This window comes from Canis aureus, chromosome 17 (genome assembly GCF_053574225.1).
Source record: "Canis aureus isolate CA01 chromosome 17, VMU_Caureus_v.1.0, whole genome shotgun sequence".
Lineage (NCBI taxonomy): Eukaryota > Metazoa > Chordata > Mammalia > Carnivora > Canidae > Canis > Canis aureus.
This window is the reverse complement of record NC_135627.1, coordinates 52,828,756-52,854,332: the sequence shown is the minus strand read 5'-3', so window position 1 is coordinate 52,854,332 and position 25,577 is coordinate 52,828,756. Positions and strand designations below refer to the sequence as shown.

Below are 25,577 nucleotides of genomic sequence, written 5' to 3'. Positions count from 1 at the left end.
ATCATAAAGCACTTTATCAATGCAAAACATTAATAACAGTATATGGTAAAAGCCTTTTGTAATATGGTTTGCTTAGAAGGAAGACAGGTTGTTTAGCACTTACAACAAAGTTGAAAGATTCCGGAAAAACTTATAGGAATCTAAGTTCCTCCAAGGAAATTACAGGAAAACAAATTTCAGTAAGAGTCATGCTGGCAATTTCAATAATGGAAGGGAAGAAAGCATATAAAAATTACCTTTTTGGATCTCATTTTGTTACAGAATAATGATCTTATTTTATTTGCTGAAATGTCAAATCTACAAGTCTTATATGTAATAATTTCACCAGTGTATTAATAGCTATGTTAAATTTTAATTTTAAAATGTTATTTTAAAAGTGAGATGTACTGTTCAGCAATTTTACTGGACTCCTATAAAAACTGACCAGAATAACCAATTACAGTTCCCTTTATTCTAGGAGAGTAAATGTACATATCAATATCTAATATACCAGGAACATACATATTTACACTACTGATACATACCATCAGAATCAGTGCTATTCAGTGCAATTGGAGGTATGACGGACACTTTACATTGGCCAAGGGGACACACAGGATGGTATAAATCTTTGCAGGCAGTGTGTACCTAATAACAAACAAATAAACCTTCAAGAATCATAAAAATATATCTATGTTTTATTATGGCATAAATTACATCTAAGAAACTAGTCATTGAGGATCAAGTATGTGAATTACTTTCATGGCACAGTATTTATAATTCTAAGGAATGGGCTAATTATTTTAGAGATGGGAATTTGATTTGGTCTGTGTAGCCTACTTTTGTGATTGTCTCGGGCAAAAAGCGTATAACAAGAAATTCCTGGTGAGTGGAAACTGGCTGGCTCAGTTGGTAGAGCATGCGACTCTTGATCTTGGGGCCGTAAGTTCGAGCCCTACATTGGGTGTAGATATTAACTAAAAAAAAAAAAAAGAAAAGAAATATCTGGGGAAGGCAAGAAGAGAGGAAGAGAAGAGAACAGAATACAGGGGAAGAGAGGGGAGAGAAGAAAGCAGGAATAAATGGAAAGAGGGAGGGAGAGAAAGGAGGAAAGCTAACTATCTGTCACTATCATCGTCCATAAAAAACCTATGACCTCTACTGTAACATTCTAAGAGAATTTAATGAAAATAAATAAAATCTGTAATGTGTCTGCTCTTTCTACAGTGGTCCTATAATTTTCTATTGACATGGGTTTTTTTCTATATAACATTTTCATGTTATTATAGGTATAAATACATCTGCACCTATTTTCTCAGCTAGACTTCTGGCTCTGTAAAGAAAAGGAAAATGTGCTAGTATTGCACACTTATCTTGGAAAGTGATACATATCATAGGTGCTCAGTAAACGTGTAAACCCTGGAGAAACAAAAAGTTTCAAGGTCAGTCAAGATATTATTGTGAACGAGAGCAGGGCTGATTTGTTAAGACGAACCCAGGGAATTTACAATAATTTACGTACTCACCTAGAGAGCCTTGAACCATTTTGAGCAGTAAGAGCAGACACTTCATAGAGTATTCATTTAATAAAGTTTATTTCATTAGTCCTTTTAGAAGACTGGTATATTAATTAAACACATATTTATCAAAACTTTTGAGAAAATAACTGAAATTAAATAGTGATTCTTGTTTGCTGATGACCTAATTTTGGATAGTTCCCTATTATTATTTATAATAATTAATGTCTCAAGTGGATTTCAGAGAAAAACAAGCATGCACAGATAGTTTTAGAAGGAATTTTTCAAAGTATGACAATCATAGAGCAAAACATAAAAATATTTATGCCAATGTTAAATGAAAAGAGCAGAAGATAAAGTTGCATCTTCACTATTTTTACAAAAAAGGTAAAATTGTGTCCAGAGACTGGACAACAACTGAAAAAATTAGCAGTTGACTCAGAGCTGTGGAACTGTGGTCTTACTTTATTTTGTTTAAACTACATGGCTGTTTTACAAACTAGATATTCCGTCAGAAACTCATTATTTTGAACACAAAATAATATGTAAAGAGGCAAATGACAGTGTATAGGAAGTACAAGACCAAGGAGGAGGTAACGAGGTGATGCATGTCCACCAGTCCTCATGCAGTCTGGCATGGAAGGACCTTCCTTGCTGTTGGCTCCACGTTATGCCATGCGTACTTCTCATTGCTTTCTTACTTGTGTGAGAAAGTTTTCAAATATTTATTGATATAATATAAACATATATAACTTAAATTAAACTACTGCATGGCTGACTGAACTTGGTGTTCTGTCCGAGAACATGCACAGGGTTGTACTAGAATTATACTTCACATGTCAATCAGAATTTGGTGGCTTTCAATGTGTAATATGTGGTACAACAGGACTGAAAATAGCAAACCATTAAATGTGGCTAAAGCATAATGAAAAACAACAAAACTGTGGGAAAGAAGTCTTTGGACAAAGAAAATATACAATAGCATGACAAAAAGGATATTTAAAAAGGAACCAGACTGGAAGGAATATATCTTGAAAAAGATGAATGTTACAATGGACATGTGTGTTACCACACACTGTTATACTGTAAATTCTTTGCCCCTAAATCACATAGATAAAAAAATTATGAAAAGAATTAAAGAGGACTCTCACCATTGTTTTACACCAAAGGCATTTCCAATCTTGTAGACGCAGAACACTCCCACACGTTTTGTCACAGACAGCACATTTAGCACTCACCGGCAAGTTGCCCTCGAGCCACTGGTGAGGCATAGCTACCTGTGCAGCAAGAAGAAAGAGCAGTCAAATTAAAGACTAGAGGACACCACTCTTACCCCAGGGAAGATCTATAATTATTTCTCACTCTATGGAATCAATACATGTATCACTCGTGGCACCCTTTCATTTAGTACACAGTTATTGAGCATCTATTATGCCCTGAGCACCGTAGGGATACAAAATGCATAAGACTAAATCCCTGAGAGTCAGGATTTGTAGTCTAATTGAGGAGCAATGAATGCAAAGGCATTATTATTAAATGATTACAAAGTGCTATCAGAGATTCGTATGGAAGGTGCAATGGAGACAAGGTTTCAAAGGTGGTAGACACTGTTGAAAGGAGGCCCCGATGTCTAAGGAGTGAACATCTGATTAGACACCTGAGCTAAGCCTTAAAGAACATCTTACTTGTCGGGAAAGGGTCTACAACCCCAGTCTAGCACAGCAACCACTTCTAAGCCCTATTCACATTTCCCTCAAAATTTAAGAGCTGAGGGCAGCCCAGGTGGCTCAGCAGTTTAGCGCCGCCTTTGGCCCAGGGCGTGATCCTGGAGACCCAGGATCAAGTCCCACGTCAGGCTCCCTGCATGGAGCCTGCTTCTCCCTCTGCCTCTCTCTTTCTCTCTCTCTCTCCTCTCTGTCTGTCTCTCTCTCTCCCCTCTCTGTGTCTCTCATGAATAAATAAATAAAATCTTTTTTAAAAAATTTAAGAGCTGAAGGAAACTATGAAGGATCTAACTGGAAATAAAACTCATAATTAATCAAAGCCTTTCATTTAATCCTACTAGAAAATACTCCCACTTAAACTCTGCCATTTCCCACAGGGCAAACATTAAAAGGGAGGTGGTGCCAGGAAGAAACCAGAGACAGAACTGAACTTACTCCATCTTCGTCCTCTATGATGTCCTTCCCGATGGAGGCCAGAGTTGTCCATTTGCAATTATTTGTCGCCCTCACTGCACATCTTTTGTGAGCCTTGAATTTACACACTAAAAAAAAAAAAAAAAAAGTCAACCATTTCTAGATGAACATATACTTTTGGAACAATGATTAGAAGAAATCACAGCATGAAATTTCAAAGAGAAGTAGAAGAAACACAATAATTTTAAAAGCTTAAATTGGGGTGCTTGGGTGGGCTCAGTTGGTTAAGCATCTGCCTTCAGCTCAGATCATGATCCCACGGTCCTGGGAAGTCCTGGGATCAGGCCCTGGGTCAGCTCCCTGCACAGCCGGGAGTCTGCTTCTCCCTCTCCCGCTCCCCCTGCTGGTGCTCTCTCTTTCTTTCTGTCAAATAAATAAACAAAATCTTTTAAAAAGATAAAAGGTTTAAATTATTCTTTAACAATAGTAAAGGTATTCTGAAAATACCTTTTCAGAAGACATTAATGTATTTAATGATACATATGACTACGTATTTAGGAAGCACTTTTATCATTCCATAGATTGCTACTTAGATTCCACTCACAAATAAAACAGAAAGGCAATAAATACAAAAGAACTAGTTTTTTTAGGAGAAAGGAGGCAACACACACAAACACACAGAATGAAACAAAATTCAGTAATACAGAGATGCTGGAAACACCCTATTTCTTAATCTGGGTATTGATTACACAGATGTGTTAAATTTGTGAAAAATTCTTTGGGTTGTACTCCTCCGGCATTTGTATTTTTCTGTACATATATTTAAAATTAAAAGTTTGAAAATATCAGTAAGCTAAAGAACAGGATAATTTAGAGGAGTTTTAAAGAGCAAGTATGTTAAGAAAATATCCAGTCACGGGAAATAGGCTGATAAAGATCACAAAGACAACACGGTCTTTTAAAAGTATCATTGTTGGGGGGCATCTGGGTGGCTCAGCTGGTTAAAAGTGTCTACCTTTAGCTCAGGTCATGATCCCAGGGTCCTGGGATAGAGCCCCACATCGGGTTCCCTGTTCAGCAGGGAGTCTGCTTCTCCCTCTCCCTCTGCTGGCCGCTCCCCCTGCTTGTTCTCTCTCTCTCTCTCTCTGTCAAATAAATAAAATCTTTAAAAAAAATAAAAGTATTATTGTTGGGATTACTACATTATAACGTAGAAGAAAATAATGATGAAGTGCACTACTTCATCAGAAGTCCATCACTCATTCTGTCCAGCCCTATTATCAAAAAGGAGCCTATACAAGAGACATGAGACACTGAAACTTACAAGACATTAATAAAAAAAATTAAAGACACAAATAAATGGGAAAAATATCCCATGCTCATGTATTGCAAGAATTAATATTGTGAAAAATGCCCATAGTACCCCAAACAATATACAGATTCAATGCAATCCCTGTCAAAATTCCAATGGCATTTTTCAAAGACCTAAAACAAATCATTCTAAAGTTTTCATGGAACCACAAAAGACTGTGAACAGCCAACGCAGTCTTGAGAAAGAACAAAGTGGAAGGTATCCTACTCTCTGATTTGAAACTACATTATAAAGCTATAGTAATCAAAACAGTATGGTGCTGGCGTAGAAACAGACACATAGATCAAAGGAACAGAAGAGAGAGCCCAGAAATAAATCCACACATATATGGCCAATTAATTTATGACAAAGAGCCCAAGAACACATAATGAGGAAAGAAGTCTCTTCAATAAATGGTGCTGGGAAAACTGCACAGTTACATACAAAAGGATAAAACTGGTGCATCTCTTACATCATACACAAAAAGTTGACTCAAAATGGAATAAAGACTTGAATGTAAGACCTGAAACCATAAGATTCTTAGAAGAAAACTCCCTGACAGCTAGTTCCTTGACATCAATCTTGGCGATGATTTTTGGGGGGGGGGGGGGGGGGGCTGACACCAAAAGCAAAGGCAACAAAGGAAAAATAAACAGGACTACATTAAACTGTTACTATGCAGCAAAGGATGCCATCAACAAAATGAAAGGCAACATACTGAACAGGAGAAAATATTTGTTAATCATATATCTGATAAGGGGTTAACATTCAAATTTTATAAAGAACTTCTATAAGTCAATAGCAAAAACCAAATAATCTGCTTAAAAACTGGGCAGTGGATCTGCATAGACATTTTTCTAAGTAAGACATACAGAGAGCCAAGAGACACATGAGAAGATCATCAGTGTCACTAATTATCAGGAGAATGCAAATCAAACCCAGAATGAGATATCACCTCACACCTGTTAGGATGGCTATTATCAAAAAGACAAGAAAGTACAAGTGATTTGAAGAAAAGGGAACCCTTGTGCACTGTTGGAAGGAATGCAAATTGGTGCAGCCACTGTGGAGAACATTATCAAATATCCTCAAGAGATTAAAACTAGAACTATCATATGATCCAGCATTTCCACTTCTGGGTATTAATCCAAAGAAAACGAAATCACTAATTTGAAAAGGTATTTGCACCCTCATGTTCATTATAGTGTTACCCATAACATCCAAGATATGAAACAATCGAAGTGTCCCTCAATGGATAAATGGATAAAGAAAATGCGGTATCTATATGAGTATTTCCACAGTGGACTATCATTCAGCCACATAAATGAATCAAATCTTGCCATTTGAGACAAAATGAAAGGACTTAAAGGATATTTTGCTAAGTTGTAATAAGTCAGAGAAACACAGATACTTTATGACTTATATGCGGATGCTAAAAACGATAACAAATCCACAAAAAACCAAGCTCACAGAAACAGAACACACTAGTGGTTGCCAGAGGCAGGAGAAGGGAGGTAGACTAAGTGGGTGAAGGGAGTCAAAAAGGTACAAATCTTCAGTTATAAAATAAGCAAGTCATGGGGATGTAATGAATGTATACCATGGTGAACATACTTAGATATACTGTACTGAATATTTGAAAGTTGCTGTCAGAGTAAATCTTAAAAGTTCTCATCAAAAGGAAAAAAAGTCTAACTACAGCTGGTAACAGATGTTCACTAGACTTATTTGAGTAATCATTTTACAATATATACAAATATCAAGTCAAAAACACAAGAGAGAGAGAAAAAAAGAGGAAATACCCAGGGAAGAAGCAGCTCATATATGAAAAACAAGTATGCCACAGATTATTTGAGAAAATAACCCTGACTTATGAAAATCAGAACTTGAGTACTACTAAACATTATTTATCTTTTTAAGGATACAAATTCTCCAAGTATTAGTGGATAAGGATGTTATACCAGTTTCTGACTTTTCAGATAAATACTTAAAAGCAGAGATCACTTCAGTAGAAATGTAATTAGGTAACTGTTGCTAAATGCTATATGAAAAGGGGCTCCTTTTCACGTGATTTTTGAATTTCTAACTGCAAACCATTAACAATTTGGAAATGATGGGTTGGATGCCATTGTTTTAAAAAATTCCTAATTTAACATAGCATGCAAATGAAAGGGTCTGGTAAAGTCACAGAGTGTCTATAACCAAATGTTCAAAATGCTTCAGGATGTCATAGATAGACCATATATAAAAGGTCACTTCAGCTGAGCTGGTTTTTCCTTGAAAAATATTAGTCTAGACATTGAAATGTTTCATTTATCTGGTCTTTTGTGTACATTGACAAACACTTTCCCAGAAATCATACTATTTTTGTTATAAAGGACTTTGTGACTCGAGCACAGACTTCCTAGAGAATAAACCAGTTTTTCAATGGTGTCTGATAAACAATAGTGTAAGGAAAAAGCACCATAGGAAGTAAGCTGAATTTGAGTAACAATTTTAGCATGACCTGCTCCCTTTTGCTCCCATGCAAGTGACTATTTTAAAATTGAGGTTAATTAGTAACTCCAGGTTTTTTGTCTCTTACGGTATTTCTCAAAAGTGTGGTCCCAATTTTAGTTTTATCTGCAACATAATTCCCAGGTTGCTTTTTAAGTACAACTAAGTATTTGATATTGACAGTCAATAACTGTTTTTTAAGAGGCAAAGAAGGAAGTAAAAGAGAGCAACAGCAAATGATTTCGTGGCTTTTTGAAAATTTTTCTATTAAAAATCAAACAGCTCATTAAAAATAAAAATCACACTTGTAACAATAAAGAACTTCACGCAATGAGCCCTGAAAATTGGAAAGTTGCTTCATGTAGTACACAATAGTAATAAAATAAACCAAACTGAGATTATAGTCACTAAGGAATGGAAATGATTAATAGGCACCTTAATTTTGTTAGGCGACAATTAGATTTCTCCAAATGAGTTATTCTGAAATAAAGCACTTTTCCTGACCTATAAAGCCATTATTTTAAAACCACAGAACTTAAAAAAAATATATACTGACATGTCACAAAATTATGGTTTTTTTATTGCAATTTTTCAGCCTACCACATTGAATCTTTGTAAATGTTCAACAGTGGCTAAGATAAAAATTCACAGGTACCTATGTTAACATATTTAATGCTATTGATTCAAAAGAAAAAAAATCACCATTTAACTTTTTTTGTTTAATTACTGTTTAAATAACTGTGAAGAACAATTATGCTCTGATATTAAAATTAACATTCTCGATTGATTTAGGGAATTATTTATGAAAAGTATTTTCCATCTTCTCCATTCATATATTTTACTATGCGAGGCTTTAAAATAACAATTTTAGTAATTCTTCAACACAAACCCAGAAGACAAATCAGTACAGGCTTGTTTTACTGTGAAAAATTAGGGCAGAAAGATTAATTTGGTGACGGCTTCACACACGAAACTGAATTCCATTCCAATACCAAGTTACTCATTGTCACTGTTGAACAAATTTTTCTTGTATTTGCATCTCTGTTTTATCTTTTAAAGCCTTTTGTATCCTGTGTCTTTTGTTTTTATCAAGCAAGCAGTTTATTCAGATTTGGGGGGGGGGTTTCTAAAGTTTAAGTCTAACTCGGATTACAAGAAAATGATCCTAAATAACCACATTCTCCTAAAGCAAAAAAGTAACTTCTTTATACATTCATAAAACCCTTGGGATTTTTAAAACCTTCTGCTACAGTTCTAACAATACCAATGGGCAAGACGCCACAGATTTAAAATTTTTATTAGCAGAGAAAGTGATAAAATTTTTATCACTTTTCTTTTAAAAGTATTGGAAAAATACTTAGTCATCCCAGTTTAAGCTCAATACACAAACAATTAAATATATTTAATCCCACATAATGCTCAACTCAGAAGGGTACCACAGAGTATCTCAGACCTGACATCTTTTAGCATTTTGGGGATGAGACGCTAGGAGGCAACAGCTTAATGATCTTCAAAATAACTCCTCAGGGGTGCCTGGGTGGCACAGTTGGTTAAGTGTCTATTTGGTCCAGGGCCCCTGCATCAGTCTTCCTGCTCAGTAAGGGGTCTGCTTCTCCCTCTGCCCCTACCCCCTGCTTGTGATCTCTCTCTCTCTCAAATGAATAAAGAAGATCTTAAAAAAAAAAAAAACACATACACACATACAAAATAACCCCAGAATGTTACTGACATGGTAAGAGTAACTCAGAGCAACAGAAACCCTTGTAGATGACTAAAGTCATAAAGAGCAATCACATCTTGTTTGCAACCATTCTTTAAATCTTAGAAAAAATGTGTAACGCCTCTTCCAAATGTTCGTTTTCATGAACTTTAGTGCCTCAGGCCATGAGGCAATCTGCAATCATTTACTTGGTGGGTTTCTTACAAAGAACAGTTACAAATTTCCACAATTTATTTGACTAGAAAATCCACTTTCTTGTGTATATTTTTGCATTTAATTTTCATAGTGTCTGGAAGATATAAATGACTATTATCCCCGTTTTGCAGATGAGGAAACCAAAGTCAAAAAGAGTAGAGCTGGGCAGTTCAGGTGGCTCAGCGGTTTAGCGTCGCCTGCAGCCCGGGGTGTGATCCTGGAGACCTGGGATGGAGTCCCACATCAGGCTCCCTGCATGGAGCCTGCTTCTTCCTCTGCCTGTGTCTCTGCCTCTCTCTCTCTCTCTCTCTCTCTCTCTCTCTCTCTCAGGAATAAATAAATAAAATCTTAAAAAAAAAAAAAAAGAGTAGAGCTACTTCCCTTGGTCACCATTTATAATGCTGGGAGTGGGACTCGAACCCAGTGCCGGGTGGGGGTAGGGGCGGTGGTAACTGAGGAACTCTCTTCTTCACCTCTGTGCTATATCATATTAAATAGCTGAAACTGGGACACCTGGGTGGCTCAGTGGTTGAGCGGCTGCCTTTGGCCCAGGGCGTGATCCTGGAGACCCGAGATCGAGTCCCATGTCCAGCTCCCTGCATAGAGCCTGCTTCTCCCTCTGCCTGTGTCTCTGCCTCTCTCTGTCTGTGTCTCTCATGAATAAATAAAATCTTTTAAAAATAAATAAATAAATAGATAGCTGAAATTATGACATATCACAGATTTGATATCTTAAAATGAATGAAAACTGTAATTCTATTTTACTATTTCATTATTTAAGTAAAATAAAGTTATGTTCAAAATTAAGACTTTTTTGTATTAATCTTAGACATAGTTCAGAAAGTAGTACACAGTAGTAGTGTGATCACTGAGGCATGGAATTAAACAAATCTGAAGAAGTTATGAATTTTCTCTTGGTAATAACTAGTGTATCTGCTTCTACTGATCACTGCTTTTTTATTTTATTTTACTTTTTAAAGATTTTATTTATTTATTCATGACAGACAGAGAGAGGCAGAGACACAGGCAGAGGGAGAGAAGCAGGCTCCATGCTGGGAGCCCGACTTGGGACTCGATCCCGAGACTCCAGGATCACACCCCAGGCTGAAGCAGTGCCAAACCGCTGGGCCACCCGGGCTGCCCATGTTTTTTTATTAAAAAAACAAAAACAAAAACAAAACACAATCCCATAATGAAAACAACAGCATTGCCCTTGTGTTGAGAAAACCTTAAAGAAATGAGAAAGGATGGCATCCATTTAAATTAAGCAGAGTGAAGGAAAAGAAAGCACTTAAAACAATGAAATATAAATAGCAATTAGAGATTCTGTAGAAGAGCCCAGTGCTGTCCTCACTGCAAGTTCTGTTCTCGGTAATCAGTCAGGACAGAAAAAGAATACTGGCAAACCAGAGAGGCAGACGAAGTCTAAAGATGTTCTTTAAACAGTAGGGGCTCCTTCCTCAGGGGTGAACGTGCTACATTTTGATTTATACTTCCTCCCCAATGATTTGCATCATCTTCCCTTTGCAAAAACGTTTTCCAAGCTAGTCCTATGTGTGCAGAGCTCCACTCCAAGCTGCAGGAGAATTTAACCCCCGCATCCCCACTGTCACTGAGGAGCTTCCCCACCCAAGGGACGTGCTCTCCTGTGCTGACGTTCCTTCGTCTGTTCCCTGCAGAGAAGCACTGAGGGCAGCGGGTTTGCAGCTCAGTGCCATGGGAGGATGCGGGCTGAGTGCTACAGTACCTTCGCAGGACAGGCCATGGGAGGTGACTCCAGAAAGACTTTCTCTGCACACGTTACAGAAAGTGGGGCGGGCATGGGAGCAGGCGTACCAGTTATGCATCCCTGAGAAATGTTCCACGTTAAACTGGGCCACCTAGAAACGAGAGGTGAGCACAGATGGGCTGAACAAGAGAACAAGACTACAGGGACTTATTAACCCGGGGAATGCATGCAGTTAGGATTAAAATTTCAAATCTGTAATTTTTAAAATGAAAACACTTTAAAAAACAAAAAAAAAAGTCAATATCTGATTTAAGCAACTTGCTTAATGAAACTATACCTACTTTTCTTGGCAGAATACAGCTCTAGCTTTTCGGATGACAGTTCTCTAAAGGACAGGAGGTGCCAGGAAAGATGCTACTGTACCTCGTAAGGTTCTCTGGTCTGTACAGACTTCAGTGAGCTCATCCAATCCTCCATCTCCTTCCTGTTCTCAGCACACAGCATTAGTCTTCTGAATGGAGTGATTATCTGAAAGGGGTAATTCAATCTAATGATTGTTAATAACCAACAAGACAGATTATTGCAAAACCTAGCAATTGTACAAGGAAATTCCATTTTTTAGCCTTGTAGTCTTTACTTCCCTGATGAAGACAGTAAGAGTCTCTGTAACATAAATGAGTTTAGTTCTCTGAGTACGATACAATGGGGTCTCGGAAAGAAAAATTCTTAGGAGGTGTTTCTTGTCTTTAATCTCGTTGCTACTTACTTGGGTCTTTTTTAGCCCCTTACCAAAGGCTAACCCAAATAAACAACGTATTCCTGTATCTTAGAACGTTTCTTGAAAATTGATTTTAAATATACTTCAGAATAATTCATCGTAAGCTTAGAATTAATACATAGTTTTCAATATGGAAATTTAGAAAGTTAAAAACCAAAGGAATGCAATATTGAATGATTCGTTATTGGCTCATGAAAACATCAGGAATATTCTGTTATTAAATAATGTTGGATTTACATATCATTTTCATTGTCTATTTTAATATGATTACAATATGAAGGGTACTTTCCCCCTTGTACAGAACTCAACTATACTACTTTTTAGTGAGAGCAGGACAGAAGAATTAACATAGAAGTCCTTTAATTGGCTTTAAGGGAAGGAAATAATTGTGACTTTTATCTTTTTTTCATGTCACTAAGGAATGCAAATTATATTAAGAGTCTTAAGGCAAGTGAAATGAAGACTTTGTGCTGTTACAGTACCAAAAGCGATTCAAAGTAAGATTCTGAAATGACCTGAAAGAAGCCCCTATTTATGTGTGAATACAGCATTCTAGTTGTAATCTTGAAGTTGCTAAGTCCTAAGCGGTCACTGCAAAGAAGGGACCATTTACTTACTTGTGAAAGAAGAGCAAACTTCACACGCATTCCTCGAAACTACCTCCAAATAACAAGGTATATACTTAGATGGGCAATGCGAAATTTTCTCAAGTTAGAAGCCATTTGATCAAGTGATAATCTGCATATTGCATTAAGAAGCAGATTTCTGAAGTCATGAAAAAGCAATAATCATCTAAAAACAAAAGAAACCCTTCCCCCACGGAGTAAAACAGCAAGCCTCGGTCACTACTGTTCATCTCAGGAAATAAGTCCATTATTCAAAACTGTAGAGACGAGCCCAATCTTAGCTACTCACCACTCATTGCTTCCTTTCTTTCGTCTTTAGAGTGCACGATCCTTCCTTAAACCAAAGGCCCTTTCATGCATCTCACAGGCACTCACGCTTAAATACAGCCTTCCAGAAGTCACATGGAGGAGGAGCACCAACCATTCAGCTTTGGGTATTTGTTAATTGCATATGAAATTGAACAGAACCTCACTTCTGCATTTTCTTCTGTTTTCCACCACCCTCTATGGATAAAGCTTATTAGCAGTTGGTCACTTGTCTTCCTGAATAAATAGTTAATGAAAGAGCACTGCCTCCCTCATTACTTAGGAGCCAAATGGATGCTTTATTGCTTCAAAATGTTTTTCTAGGGCAGCTCATCAAATGCAGCAGAAAAGATACCATTAAATCATAATATTCTCCTGGCTCTGACGATTGGCCCAGCAGTCCAGAAATCTCCCAGTTTCACTGGACTGACTGAATAAATCTGATTTATCTGAATAAATATCACTGCTAGCATATTTGTTTATTTATTTGCTATACTATACGATGTAACTCTAAGGATTCCCTCACTTTCATAATGATCTTATAGTGAGACAAATATTATTCAGATAAATAAATCTGGCTTGTTATTTTATCCTTTTCATTTTTTGCTGAAGTCGAAGTAAAGCAGGATGTCTGATGGTTTTAACTATCTTTAATGCCTTTGAATTCTTTAAAAGTCACTGTGAATTCAATAAAAAGGGAAGAAAAAAGAATAGAGAAATAGCTTCAAATTTTTCTCTTTTTTAAAGATTTTATTTATTTATTCATGAGAGACACAGAGACACAGGCAGAAAAAGAAGCAGGCTCCCTACGAGGAGCCCAATGTGGGAATTGATCCCAGAACCCTGGGATCACCCCCTGAGCCAAAGGCTCAACTGCTGAGCCACCCAGGTGCCCTAGCTTCAAATTTTTCTTATAGCTTTTGTAACTGTAAAGAGGCCTCAATCTTTTACAAAAAAAATTTCAGCAACATAAATCATACATGTACCTTACATGCTAATGGAGCAAAATGTGTACTTGGGCAATTTCTCCTTTTTAACAAAAATATGTTTAAAAATGGTCAAAAAAAAGCACATAAAGATCATAACACAAAAGTTGTTTTCAAGTGCCAAAAAGAACTTAAGCAATTTTGATTTATAGGCCTTGTGATTAAGAAATCTACTGATTATAGTTACATTATAAGATGTCTGTATGGAAAAGAAAATCCTTTGTAAATCATGTGTCATGTAGAGATGTCTGGCTTTGTGCCTTCTGTATCAAAAACATCTCCTCAAAAAAAAAATTAAAAATTAAAAAAAAAAAAAAAAAACACCTCCTCAAGCAGCCTGGAGTTACCTGGGCCTAACTCATGACCAGCCTGGCTTCCCAAGCAAACCTGTAAGGTCCCCCAGATTGGCCCTTCCTCCTCTGCTGTAACCTCTCACCAGCCCACCAAAGCTGAGTCCTCCCCCCACCTTTTATCTACATTCTTCCTCATCCTCCACCCCTGTAGGAAAGAAATGGGACAGTCACAGTTGTCTGACAGGCTTTGGTCATATCCTAACTGAACCTCATCACACTATAGTGGTTTCCCCTCTAAATCTTCACTAGGAAATATTTAGGAAGCAGCAAACTCTGAAAATTATTTGGTTCTTACTCGGAAAGTCAACATACTCAGCCTTTTTATTATGACAGGGTGTGGAGATGGAAAGGTAGAGGTGTGGGGAGGGGGCTAACCCAGGGAGGTCTGTCTGAGACTGGGGGGGGGGCATGGAGGGTACCCCAGGCCAGGAAGTCTAGAGGACTTTTTTACTGTTCTTGAAGGACCTGCAGCTTACCACTCTTAAACTGTCCTCTAGCCCTGTCCTTATCTCAACCTTACTCTTTACCCGCTCTCCTCACCACCCCAACATCCCCAAATAATTCTTTTCAGGCACATCTGAACTTATTTCACTAATTGGCTTTCTGACTATAACCACCACGCCCGCCTCAGAACACTTTGCTTGTTCATCCACCCCAGCATTTACTGAGCATGTACTGCATGCCAGAGACCAGGGGCTTTGCCTTAATAATCTAGAAAGGAGACAAGGAAGTAAGTCAAGGGCTACTTGTCTGAAAAATAGCTGTATAAGATGGACACAAAGTCCATCTCTAAATCAGTCTCCTAGGGCACCTGGGCGGCTCAGTGGTTGAGTGTTTGATCCCGGGGTCCTGGAATCAAGTCCCACACCAGGGAGCCTGCTTGTCCCTCTGCCTGTGTCTCTACCTCTCTCTGTGTGTCACTCATGAATAAATAAATAAAAATCTTTTTAAAAAATCAGTTTCCTAAATGCTGCCTCAAATAATATACAAATTCTCCATTAATAGAGATATTGCTCCATTTGGAGAGTCAGTGGCCTATAAGTATTAATCCAACAACACTATTACGGGTGTATAAGAACTGAGAATTTCTCAGTCCAATAAAGCATACAGATACATAAAACAGGAGACACTCTAGCATTAAATATATAAAATTCTATAGACGAGTAACATTTTAGTTAAGACTTTAAATACATAAATTGCACAGGAAATAAACCCCACAAATACTGTAGTGGTCATCTTTCAGTGAAGGGATTACAGATAATTTAATTGTAATTTTTTTGGCTTGTCTATGGTTTCCAAAGCAAATATTTTGGACTTTTATAATAAAAGTATTATTTAATTTTTCTTTCTTTTTTTTTTTCTAACGGAAGGATGGGAATTCAGAATTTAAAACTCTGCATTGTTCTTAAAGTTGGCTGGGGTTCTTAAAGGAGGAGTTCTTAAAGTTGGCTGCCCATTAGAATCACCTGGGAGAATTTTTAAAATCCCAATGTCCAGGCCACACTCCATACTAATTAACTGAGAACGTACTGAGGGTGAGACCCAGTCACCATTTGTTTGTGGTTTTTTTTTAACTTCCAAATATTTGCAAAGTTCAGGTATGTGTGAGAACCAGTGCCCTAGAGATATTTTACTATTCCCCACAACATTGTCAGAACGTAAAAAAAAAAAAAAAAAAGAAAAAAAAAAACATTGTCAGAACGTAAAAAATGATAGAGGTTTGTGTAGACAAGTGAATTACAGGGAATTGTTAATCTGCAAATTCCCACCTGGAAGCCACTCATGTAACAGCAAAGTGATTCCGTGCCTACATTCTGGAATGTGGCCCACTTTGAATAAAGACCAACAGCAACCTTTCTTACTTCTGTGGCTGTGAACAATGTTTCCTCCACTCTATGAGCTTTGGTGTGGTACCTGCTAAGTGAGGGTAAAGCATTAACTCCCAGCTCTACAGAGTGTGGGGGGTGTTAGGGAGACAATCCAAGTAAAGCATTCAGCACAGTGTCTGTGAGGAAGCCAAAGCTCAGTCAATATTAGCATCCCAGTTCTTGGTGTGGAAAGAAATTATGTATACAGGTGCAGATTTCTTCTATTTTATATAAATACATATATATTACATATATAGATATTTCTTTTGTGTCCACAGTCAAAAATAACATGAACTGGAGGCATTTTGCCAACAAAACAGTCACCGACTAGAAACCACCAAAATGAGAATAATGACAATGAGCTGCTCTTTAGAAGATATTGGGAAAATAGTAACAAACGATCAGGAAAAAACAGTCCCCCCCTTAACTGCACTGCATCTCACCTTACCCACAGTAGAAATATCAGATGGCAAAAGGCTTACCAAAGTGAGGCTCATCAGATCCCTGTACGATACTATAAGAGTTCGAAATGCCATCTCTAGGGACTTAAACTATTTTAACAGAGTTTCTTCTTTTAAATCAGATTTTTGATTCCATGATGAAGGAAACTCTGCAAACTTCTGTGGCAATTTTAAATGTCCAACAACTTTTTTCATTAGGAAATTCGTATTTCTAATCTAAAGCTCTTTACAACAAACTGATCATATTGGCCCTATTGCAGTCCTTTAAAAAAAAAAAAACTATATACGTTTTGTTTCACTTGCTTATCTTTTAATACCAGATATATTATTGATATTTATTGAGATATAATTCACAATACCATTCAATTCATCTGCTTAAATGGTACAATTCGTTGGTTCTTAGTGTATTTAAGGTATTAACGGTAACTCCCATTTCCTCCAAAGCTGGCCCCACCCCCAGGCCTAGGCAACAACAAATCTACTTTATCTCTAGTTACGGAACGAGCAAATCATGGGAATAAAAGGCGCAGCCTAAGGAATATAGTCAATGATATTGTAATCGTGCTGTATGGTGGCAGATGGTAGCTACAATTGTGGTGAGCACAGCATAATGTTTAAACTTGTCCAATCACTAGGCTGTACAGTTGAAACTATTGTAACATTGTGTGTCAACTACACCTAGATTAAAAAAATTCATTCAAACAATTTAATTAAAATAAAATGAGGTCTGACATAAAAAAAATTGATGCCATGTTTGAGAACTACATAATTAAATTCTTTAAATCAAATCAGTTTCTTAACCCAAATTCATTTATAAAGTTAACCTGATATCCCAATTTGATGTTCAAAACCAGTATCACTTTCTAGAGATGTAACTGCAAAAGTAAAAAAGGAAAAATTTAAATAAATACACAGAATAAAAAAAGACTGACAGCACTGCAACATCATTACATTAAATAAGAGGAGCCAAAAGACCCCATATTGTGTGATTCCATCTACATGAAATACAGTGTTTATTTTCTTTTATCCTTAGTGATTAATCCTGAACTGTCTGATTGAAATAATTCATATGCAGTAAGAAACCTTTCTTGGACAGCAGAACAAAGAGAAAGTTTAATTGAACTCATAACAGTTTTTTATTGCCTGTGTTTATTATGACTTACGGGATAGAATTTGACTTTTGTCAAAGCCAGATCAGGGGTAATTATGTCTCTTCAACACTAATTTGCTATACTTGGAAGTTGCCAACTGCTCAGTCTTAATATACCTACCTCTTCATCCTCCCTCAAATGTCTATAACTAACTCTTAAATTATATATGTTGCATTTTTTTCATTCTTCTTTTATGAAATGAAATAATTCACTCTGACAACTTAAATGTGCCAAACCATAGTGTAGTCCTTCATCTTAAGTGACTATTATGATTGTAAAGATACTCCCACATTTCAGACAGTAACCTGGGAACCTCTATATCCAAGAGCATAGATCCTCAACTACATGTGTGCACCTGAATCAAGCAAAGAGTTTTTCCAAAAGATATCCAACCACACCCCAAACCAGACTTGGTAAATCAAAATCTTATTTTGGTGGGAGGTATGGATAATTTCAGATGTAATCTGTAGTTTGACAAAGCTATACAGGTGATTTTGATGCACACCACTGTTTATCAGCCGTGAAGGGCAGTAGAAGCAACCAACTTTTCCATTAATCAAGTCAGAGTCTGGTCTAAGGAATGTAAAGAAAGTGCTCTTAATCTATGGCTCCCAATCTCCCTTTTCAGTACCCTCCTGCTCCCAAATTTCCAGTGTTCTCATCTGTCCCTAATTGCATTCCTTTGTATGGGATCAATCTGAAATAGCCTACCACCTACAGCACCCATGTGACATAACAGAGGTCCCCAAACAGTGATCTCTGATGTTTTTTTCCGGCCATTCTGTTTGAACCCTGAAGGGCTGTGTTGTAAAACAACAACAATGACAAGAAGCTAAAATCTGTCATTTTAGACATGTACTTTGCTCTTCACAGTAAGAGCAGCTTAAACCTATTTTCTTCAGCTGGCCACTTCATACACTTATATTACCAAGTAGCCCCTGGAGGCATTTGAGTTTGCAAGTCTTGCAGAGATGGACTCCTCTTCCTTCTGGGGTTAATACTTCCCTATTTCATCATCCAGTTGCCTCAAGTCCCATCTGTTTTCTAAGATGACAACTGCTGACCTAAAAATAATTTTTTCTGAGGTTGTTATAGATGATAAAGGTTCAGTGCATATTTTCTGCCAGTGGTGCTTGAATTTTAATGGAAGACTAAGAAAAATACAATGTCACAACAAATGCATTTTTGGCACCAAGACCAACGAGAGAGCCAGAAAGCACAATTTAAGTCAACAAAATAACAGAATTTTAGATTAAAAAGAGACACTATCATACTGATGTAATGCCATAAACATTCATTAAATAGCTATAAACACTGTGGAATCTGCATTAAGTGCCCATGAAGAGAGTAGTTCCATAAAATCTTGGAGCACAGATTTAACAATATCTCGAATGATGTAAAATAACATATAAAGATGTAATGGACTAACGATAAGACTGAGGTTGATGGGTAATTGCCATACACTCAAGAACCTCATTAGTAACCTACTGCTGGAATTTATATAGACATTCTGCTTTGTAGTCAATGCACCATGTCAACAGGATCCTACATCATATTGCTTGGGAATTGAGCTAAGGTCTTCCTCTTTCCTTTCAGAAAGATCTACACATCTTTTCAGATGTCTATTTACAGCCATGTTTAGATTTGTACACAAATAGGCTAAACACTATTACTGAGAATTAGAGGATCTTTGAAAGTCATTCCACCCCTCTGGTTTTGGCTGGCTGATCATCTTTCCAATGAATGAGTCATTCTAGCTGAATAACAACTTACTGATCTTTGTGGGCATTCTTATAACGTAGGCTAGGAAGTATCAAACATCTCCATAGGCTCTCAGAATAAAGAGGGAGGCATTACTTATGAACACAGGGAAATCCACCCCAGTGCTGCTTATTTTCCTATCAAAAGAGAAGTTGTCATCTGTAGACATAATATTGATTTCAAAAATCAAACTGGAAATCCAGTAATTACCTAAACTTTCATATAAATGATTGAAAATTCTGTACTATAATATGAAATATAACTTACTTGTGACAAGATTCTACAAAAGAAGCGCAAGTATTGACAAAATAGATACTGATGGAAGTTTTTGTAAAAATGTAAACTATTGTTCTGAGAAATGTTCTCATTATAGAAACGAAAAAGACCTCTGGACAAGAGCAGAACCTCTTTGGCAAGAGGACGTCTGTCTTCTTATCTACAGGAATACCTGACTACAAGTTTATGGCAAAAAGGCAGTATCTCATTGATTCTTCAGTCATCTCTGTAAATTACAGAATTAATTTTGTTACAACACATTGAAGGGGAAAAAAACAAATGTAGAAGTTAAATGAGTTGCCTACAATAAGTTAATATATTTCTTGTAAGAGGAGTTACTAAAGTAGTAACAGCACTATTATAGCAAGTAAAATAAAAATAAAAGATTATTCCTTCACTGTAAAATACCGAATTGAATAACTACAAGCAACTCAAGAAATCTTTCTCATTCACCAGCTTTGTTTAGGAAGAACAATGGAAAAGAAGTAGAGTTAAGAACTGGCAATGATATTTTTAGGGAAGCCCACTGAAGAATGAGGGGTCAAGTAAAATGAGGTGGAAGATTTTCTTTAAAGTACTCTGGATGAAATAGGAAAAAAAGAGACTAGATGAAGCAAGTGTTGGCAACATCTAGGTTAATAGTAGGAGCTGGGCAATGGGGATGTAGGACTTCACAACAACCCTGAGTTTCTGTGTTTTTGAAATGTTTCACAATAAAAAAAAAAAAAAAACAACTGTACCCAAGCACTGGGAATAAGCAAAACTCTTCAAGGAACTAAGGACAGAGGTAAGGGACCTGGGTGTCTTAGTCTTATGTACAGACACTATTAAATGCTTGGCCCTGAACTCAGCTTTCAGACCATACCACACCTATCTGGACCCAAGTTTCTGACCTATAACTGTCTTCTCCTGTATCAAGTTCAAATTAGATGAATCAAATGGCCTAAAATGTCCAAAGAAACTAATAAAGTCTGTCTTCTGTCCCTGGGTGAGGTGGGGTGGGATGGTCTGAGCTGAAGAGAACTTTGCAAATCTTACTTCCAGAATTCTTGAGCTTCAATGACTCTGCTTAAGATTAAGTTGGCAGGCCACAAAACCTACTTCTTGACTAAGGAATAATGGCTTCATAACAAAGTCATTTTCCAAGTTAATTCGATTTCCCTCTATAACCTAATGTTGGTTTTTTTATTGCCTTAGAGTATTAAATATAAATAAAACATAAATTTTGATATATTTCCATGAAAAAAGGAACCACAGATTTCAATGCTGTCGAGTACCAATCCCCTCACTACATACACAGTATTTCCATAGGATCTCACATTTGAAAAGTAAATTTTTCCTTTATTTCAATGTAAAAATCCAAAATACTCTAAAATCAAAATTTTACTGAAAAAGCATTTAATAAAATATTAACAAAATAAAATAGAGGCATGTAAGCTAGCAGAATCCAGTTTTCAAAGAAGCAACCGAATTCAACATAGTATAATTCATATAGTCTTAGAACCTACACAAAAAATGTTAAAGAAAGCAATCGATTTAACATCTTCTGAAACTATTTTGTCTTTGAGACTTTGTTTCAGAGTAATGGGCCTAAATGTGACTTCCCAGAGTCTCTGGTTTACTGGAGAACATAAGGTAGGAGGATATAGTGAAACTATAGAAGGTAAAGACCATCCCTCTCAAAGGTGTGCTCCCCAATCCTGCTCTCACTGGGAAAAGGACCCAGCAGAGGCCTCAGGGAGTCTACCAAGAATGGCTTTCTGTGTTGCTTACTGGGATATCTTATTATGCCATTTGTATAGATAAATTACATGTATGATAATAATAAACCACTGTTTCTCTGAAGACTAATGAAGTTTGGACTCAACTCAGTATTAAAAGTTTCTAAGGGGACGCCTGGGTGGCTCAGCAGTTGAGTGCCTGCCTTCGGCCCGGGGCGTGATCCTCGAGTCCCACAGTGGGCTCCCTGCAGGGAGCCTGCTTCTCCCTCTGCCTATGTCTCTACCTCTCTGTGTGTGTGTCTCTCATGAATAAATAAATAATCTTTTTTTAAAAAATAAATAAAAGTTTCTTAAAATTCAAACAAACTGTAGTTATTAATGTTTGGTCAAGTCTCTATAGTATTAATTTCCTATTGCTGCTACAAATCATTCTCTCATAGTTGTGGCAGTCAAAAGTTTAGGATCAAGGTGTCCAAAGGGCTGAATTCATTTTGGAGGCTATAGGGGAGAATCTATTTGCTTGCTTTTTCCCCCTACTAAACACTGCCCGCAAGCCCTGGGGCTCATGGTCCCTTCCTTGTATCAAGCCAACCTTCTGCTGCCACAGTCACATCTTTCCTGATTCCTCCTGCCTCCTTCTTATAAGGGCCCCTGTGATTACACTGGGCCCATTCGATAACCCAGGATAATCTCATCCCAAGATCCTTAACATAATCAAAACAATAGGGTCCCTTTTGCCACATAAAGTAACATTCACAGCTTAGAGACATTAGGATGAAAATGTCTTTGTGGTTCATCATTCAGCCTACCACACCAATATAATAAATAATACAAAATTAGAACTTTCAATATTGTAATAGTGAACAGGTAAATCAATGACACTGTCATCTATTTTATTATACTCATAATTTCAATTAACATCCACGGATACAAACGACTTTTCTTCAAAAGAATGAATAGTTAAGGTCTTGAAAAATAGGATACTTAGGAGGCTCTACTGTTGATAAATAAGCAGAATGATTGCTCCAGTGGCATCTCATGCTTTTAAAGTGCTTTGCTGTCAATAAGGTCACATATATTATCTCATTTAATCTTCCAGATAACTGGCCTACTTGATATGTAAAAAGAAATTTAACTTGTTTAAAATTGCAAAGTCATTAAGTAGGAGAATGGAAGTATATAGTCAGGTCTTTTGGATGCAAATCACACCTATCTTCCCGGTTATCCCAGACAAACTGTTTCTCCACTGCCTTTATGTGGATCACAGGACCCTGTCAAAAATGAAATCAATTGTGCTATCATTTGATATGTGTAACTCTAAGAAATCAATTGGCATCAAAACAATTCTGTCTAGATAAAACAAATGCATTAAGATATACAAAGTTTCAAATTAGCAATAGCAAAATAATATTTCCTATAAAAATTTTTAACATAATTAAGCTGTAACTTCCTTTCGCTATATATGTAATAATAGTTACACCTATCCCTTCTATCCCTTATTACTAAACACATACTTGAGTCACCAAAATTGGTATTTAAAAAGAGCCTAAAAATTACTGATCATCACTCTAAGAGCAGACCAAAAACCTATGAATATTTAGAATTCCAATATAAAGCAAGTATGTTTCACAACTACCGAAGGTACATAAAAGAATTCAAAACTGAAAGGCAGGCTGCACAAAGCACCTGCATTACTCTATGCAGTTCACTCCGTGTTCACAAGTTTGCAAGCTTCTCTTCAGGTTCAGCGCTCACCTATTTGAAAACCTGTTTACTGCCCTTCCCCAATTACCTCACCGAAGCTTGCCACTTTCCACTGCAACATGCTATTCATACCTCGACAGCACTTTTGTCCACTTACACATTAGCACTGGGTCCTTTCCTGACTCCACCTGCTTCACGTGTGCTTCACAACCACGTTGTAATGGGCAAGTGGGATGCTCGCCCAGAGCATGTTAGGTGATGGGCAAGGATGATGGGGTACATGAGCCATCATGTCGTGAGGAAGGTGCAGAAGGATACCTACTGTGGTAGTTTAAGACTCACACTCTTTGACTCCAATGCCAAATTTTCATTCATTCACTAGGAAATGTAGAGTGCCTTGTTTTACGTCAGACGACGTCGCAGCTCAGGGACAGAAAGACGAAAGACCCAGTCCCTGGACTCCTGGAGCTTGCCGCTCACTGAGGAGCACAGATAAGGAAACCGAATTCCAATACAGTGGGTTCCTGCCAGCTTCCATACCACTCAGCTTAGCTTCCAAGATGCTTCAAGATCCAGACCCTTATGTGTGCTGTGAGCACCCAGGGTGCAACTAGAATACAGTGGAAGGCAGCTGACCAAGACCAAAGACTCAGGCAAAGCTTTCTTGGTTGGGGGAGTGATAGTCAAGCAAGTAAGGGTGAGAGGCAAGTAAGCCTGGGAGCATATTTCTGTGGGGAGGGAACCAGGGGAAGGAAGGGAGGGCATGCTGCAGACCAAGGGGCATACAAACACGTAACGAAGAAAGGTCAAGATAAGGGTTGGGTATGACGAATAGTGTAAGATGGCAACCATGGGTAGAAGAATAAGGCAAAGTTAGAGAGGTCATCACGAAAAACCTTTTACGGTACTAAGGGGTGTGGATTTGAACCTTAAAGTGACAGAGCATGCCCTAACAGGCTTTAAGCCAGGAGGAACCAGGAAACATATGTTCTAGAAAGATGGCTGGCAGCCATAGAGAGGGTCAGCTTGGTGGTTGGTCACAGGGGAGAAGATTCTTTTTTTTTTTTTTTTTTTAGACTGGTTAATTTATTTGAGAGACAGAGCAAGCTCAAGTAAGGGGAGGGGCAGAAGGAGAGGGGGAGGGAGAGAATCCCCAAGCCGACTCCCCACTGAGCATAGAACCCTTCGAGGGGCTAGATCCCAAGGGCCCTCAGATGACGACCTGGGCTGAAATCAAGAGTCCAACACTTAACTGACTGGTGCCCTCGAGAAGACTCATTAACCTTTGGAAAAGGCCTGAGGGGACATGAGGTCAGGGTGGCAGTGGGCTGCGGTGTAGGGGAGCATGCCATGAAGATGTGAGCACATAGGAGACAGGCGAAAGAGTTAACAGCTTTTTCGGAGACAGAATGAATGGGACTTGGTGATTAGCAGGTTGTGAGGTGTGACAATGACGGAGCAGCTTAGATGATTCCAGCTTCCACATATGAAAAGGAAATAGCTTGCAAGTCCAAAATAATCAGAATTACCACTTACGGAGTAATTCAAACAGGCCAGGACCCGTGTGTGCTAAATATAAAACATTATTTATATAAGATAAATAAGATTTAGATAAGATACTTATCTCATCTACACAACCCCAAAACTAGCATTTGAGGAACCTCAGAAAGGAGGCTTGTCACTTGCCCGAGGTCACAAGTACATTTAGGATTTGAAACAAAATTCTGTCTGCCTTCCTAGCCATCTACTAGAGAATGAAAGGATAGCAAAAAATTTACTGATGGTACCCTAGAAGAATAAGCAGAAAAGACTTGACGTGCTGCTCACTTTTTCTCCTCTTAAAAATAATCAGGGAAACTGTACAGTTATATTTTAATCCTATACATACTTGCACATACTTTAAAGATGAGCAAGAAAATTACTAAGATGAGCTGGTAAATGAATAATAATAATAACAACAACAACAATAGTAAATGTGCTAGCATAGATAGGTCTCTGCAAACCAGGCACGTCTAGAAAAAAAAAATATTAACAGGATATATAATCATATAAAGCATCTTATTTGAGAGGGGTTTTTTTCAGTATTAATTGCAATAACAAGGGTCACGGTGATTTTAGAAATTATTTATGTAGGCTGTCACATACACTTCTACTGCAAATTACCAGTGAGTATTAGTTAATGGACACAGTAAAAGTTTTACCACTCATTTAATATTTTCAGAATGTACCACAGATTGGAACAGAGCATTAGCCTCATTCCCTTGGCACAAGCTCTATTGGTTTATAACCGTAAATTGCTTTGTACGGAACACATATGTGATGGGAAAGTTCAAAGCAAAATAATTATCTTGTTTGTACCAGTCACCACAAAACTAAAACATTTCTAAAGCCTAAATTTTCCATTACACCATAATCATACTTAAGGAATAGAGAAGACATTTGAATATGCTAGAAACTTAAA

General features: G+C 37.4%; 1 protein-coding gene across 9 annotated transcripts in view; it reads right to left on the bottom strand.

The window, feature by feature from the left end:
* DGKH (diacylglycerol kinase eta) overlaps positions 1-25,577 on the bottom strand; it is a 180,706-nt gene that overhangs the window by 69,459 nt on the left and 85,670 nt on the right. For 8 of the 9 annotated variants that reach the window (XM_077855528.1, XM_077855534.1, XM_077855532.1 and 5 more), the window contains 5 exons: positions 11,549-11,653; positions 11,144-11,276; positions 3,656-3,762; positions 2,648-2,773; positions 525-627 (listed from right to left, as the gene is read on the bottom strand). In XM_077855528.1, the coding sequence (XP_077711654.1) occupies positions 525-627; positions 2,648-2,773; positions 3,656-3,762; positions 11,144-11,276; positions 11,549-11,653 (574 nt within the window). The remainder of the gene's footprint in view (positions 1-524; positions 628-2,647; positions 2,774-3,655; positions 3,763-11,143; positions 11,277-11,548; positions 11,654-25,577) is intronic. The other variant, XM_077855531.1, reaches the window with a different exon arrangement.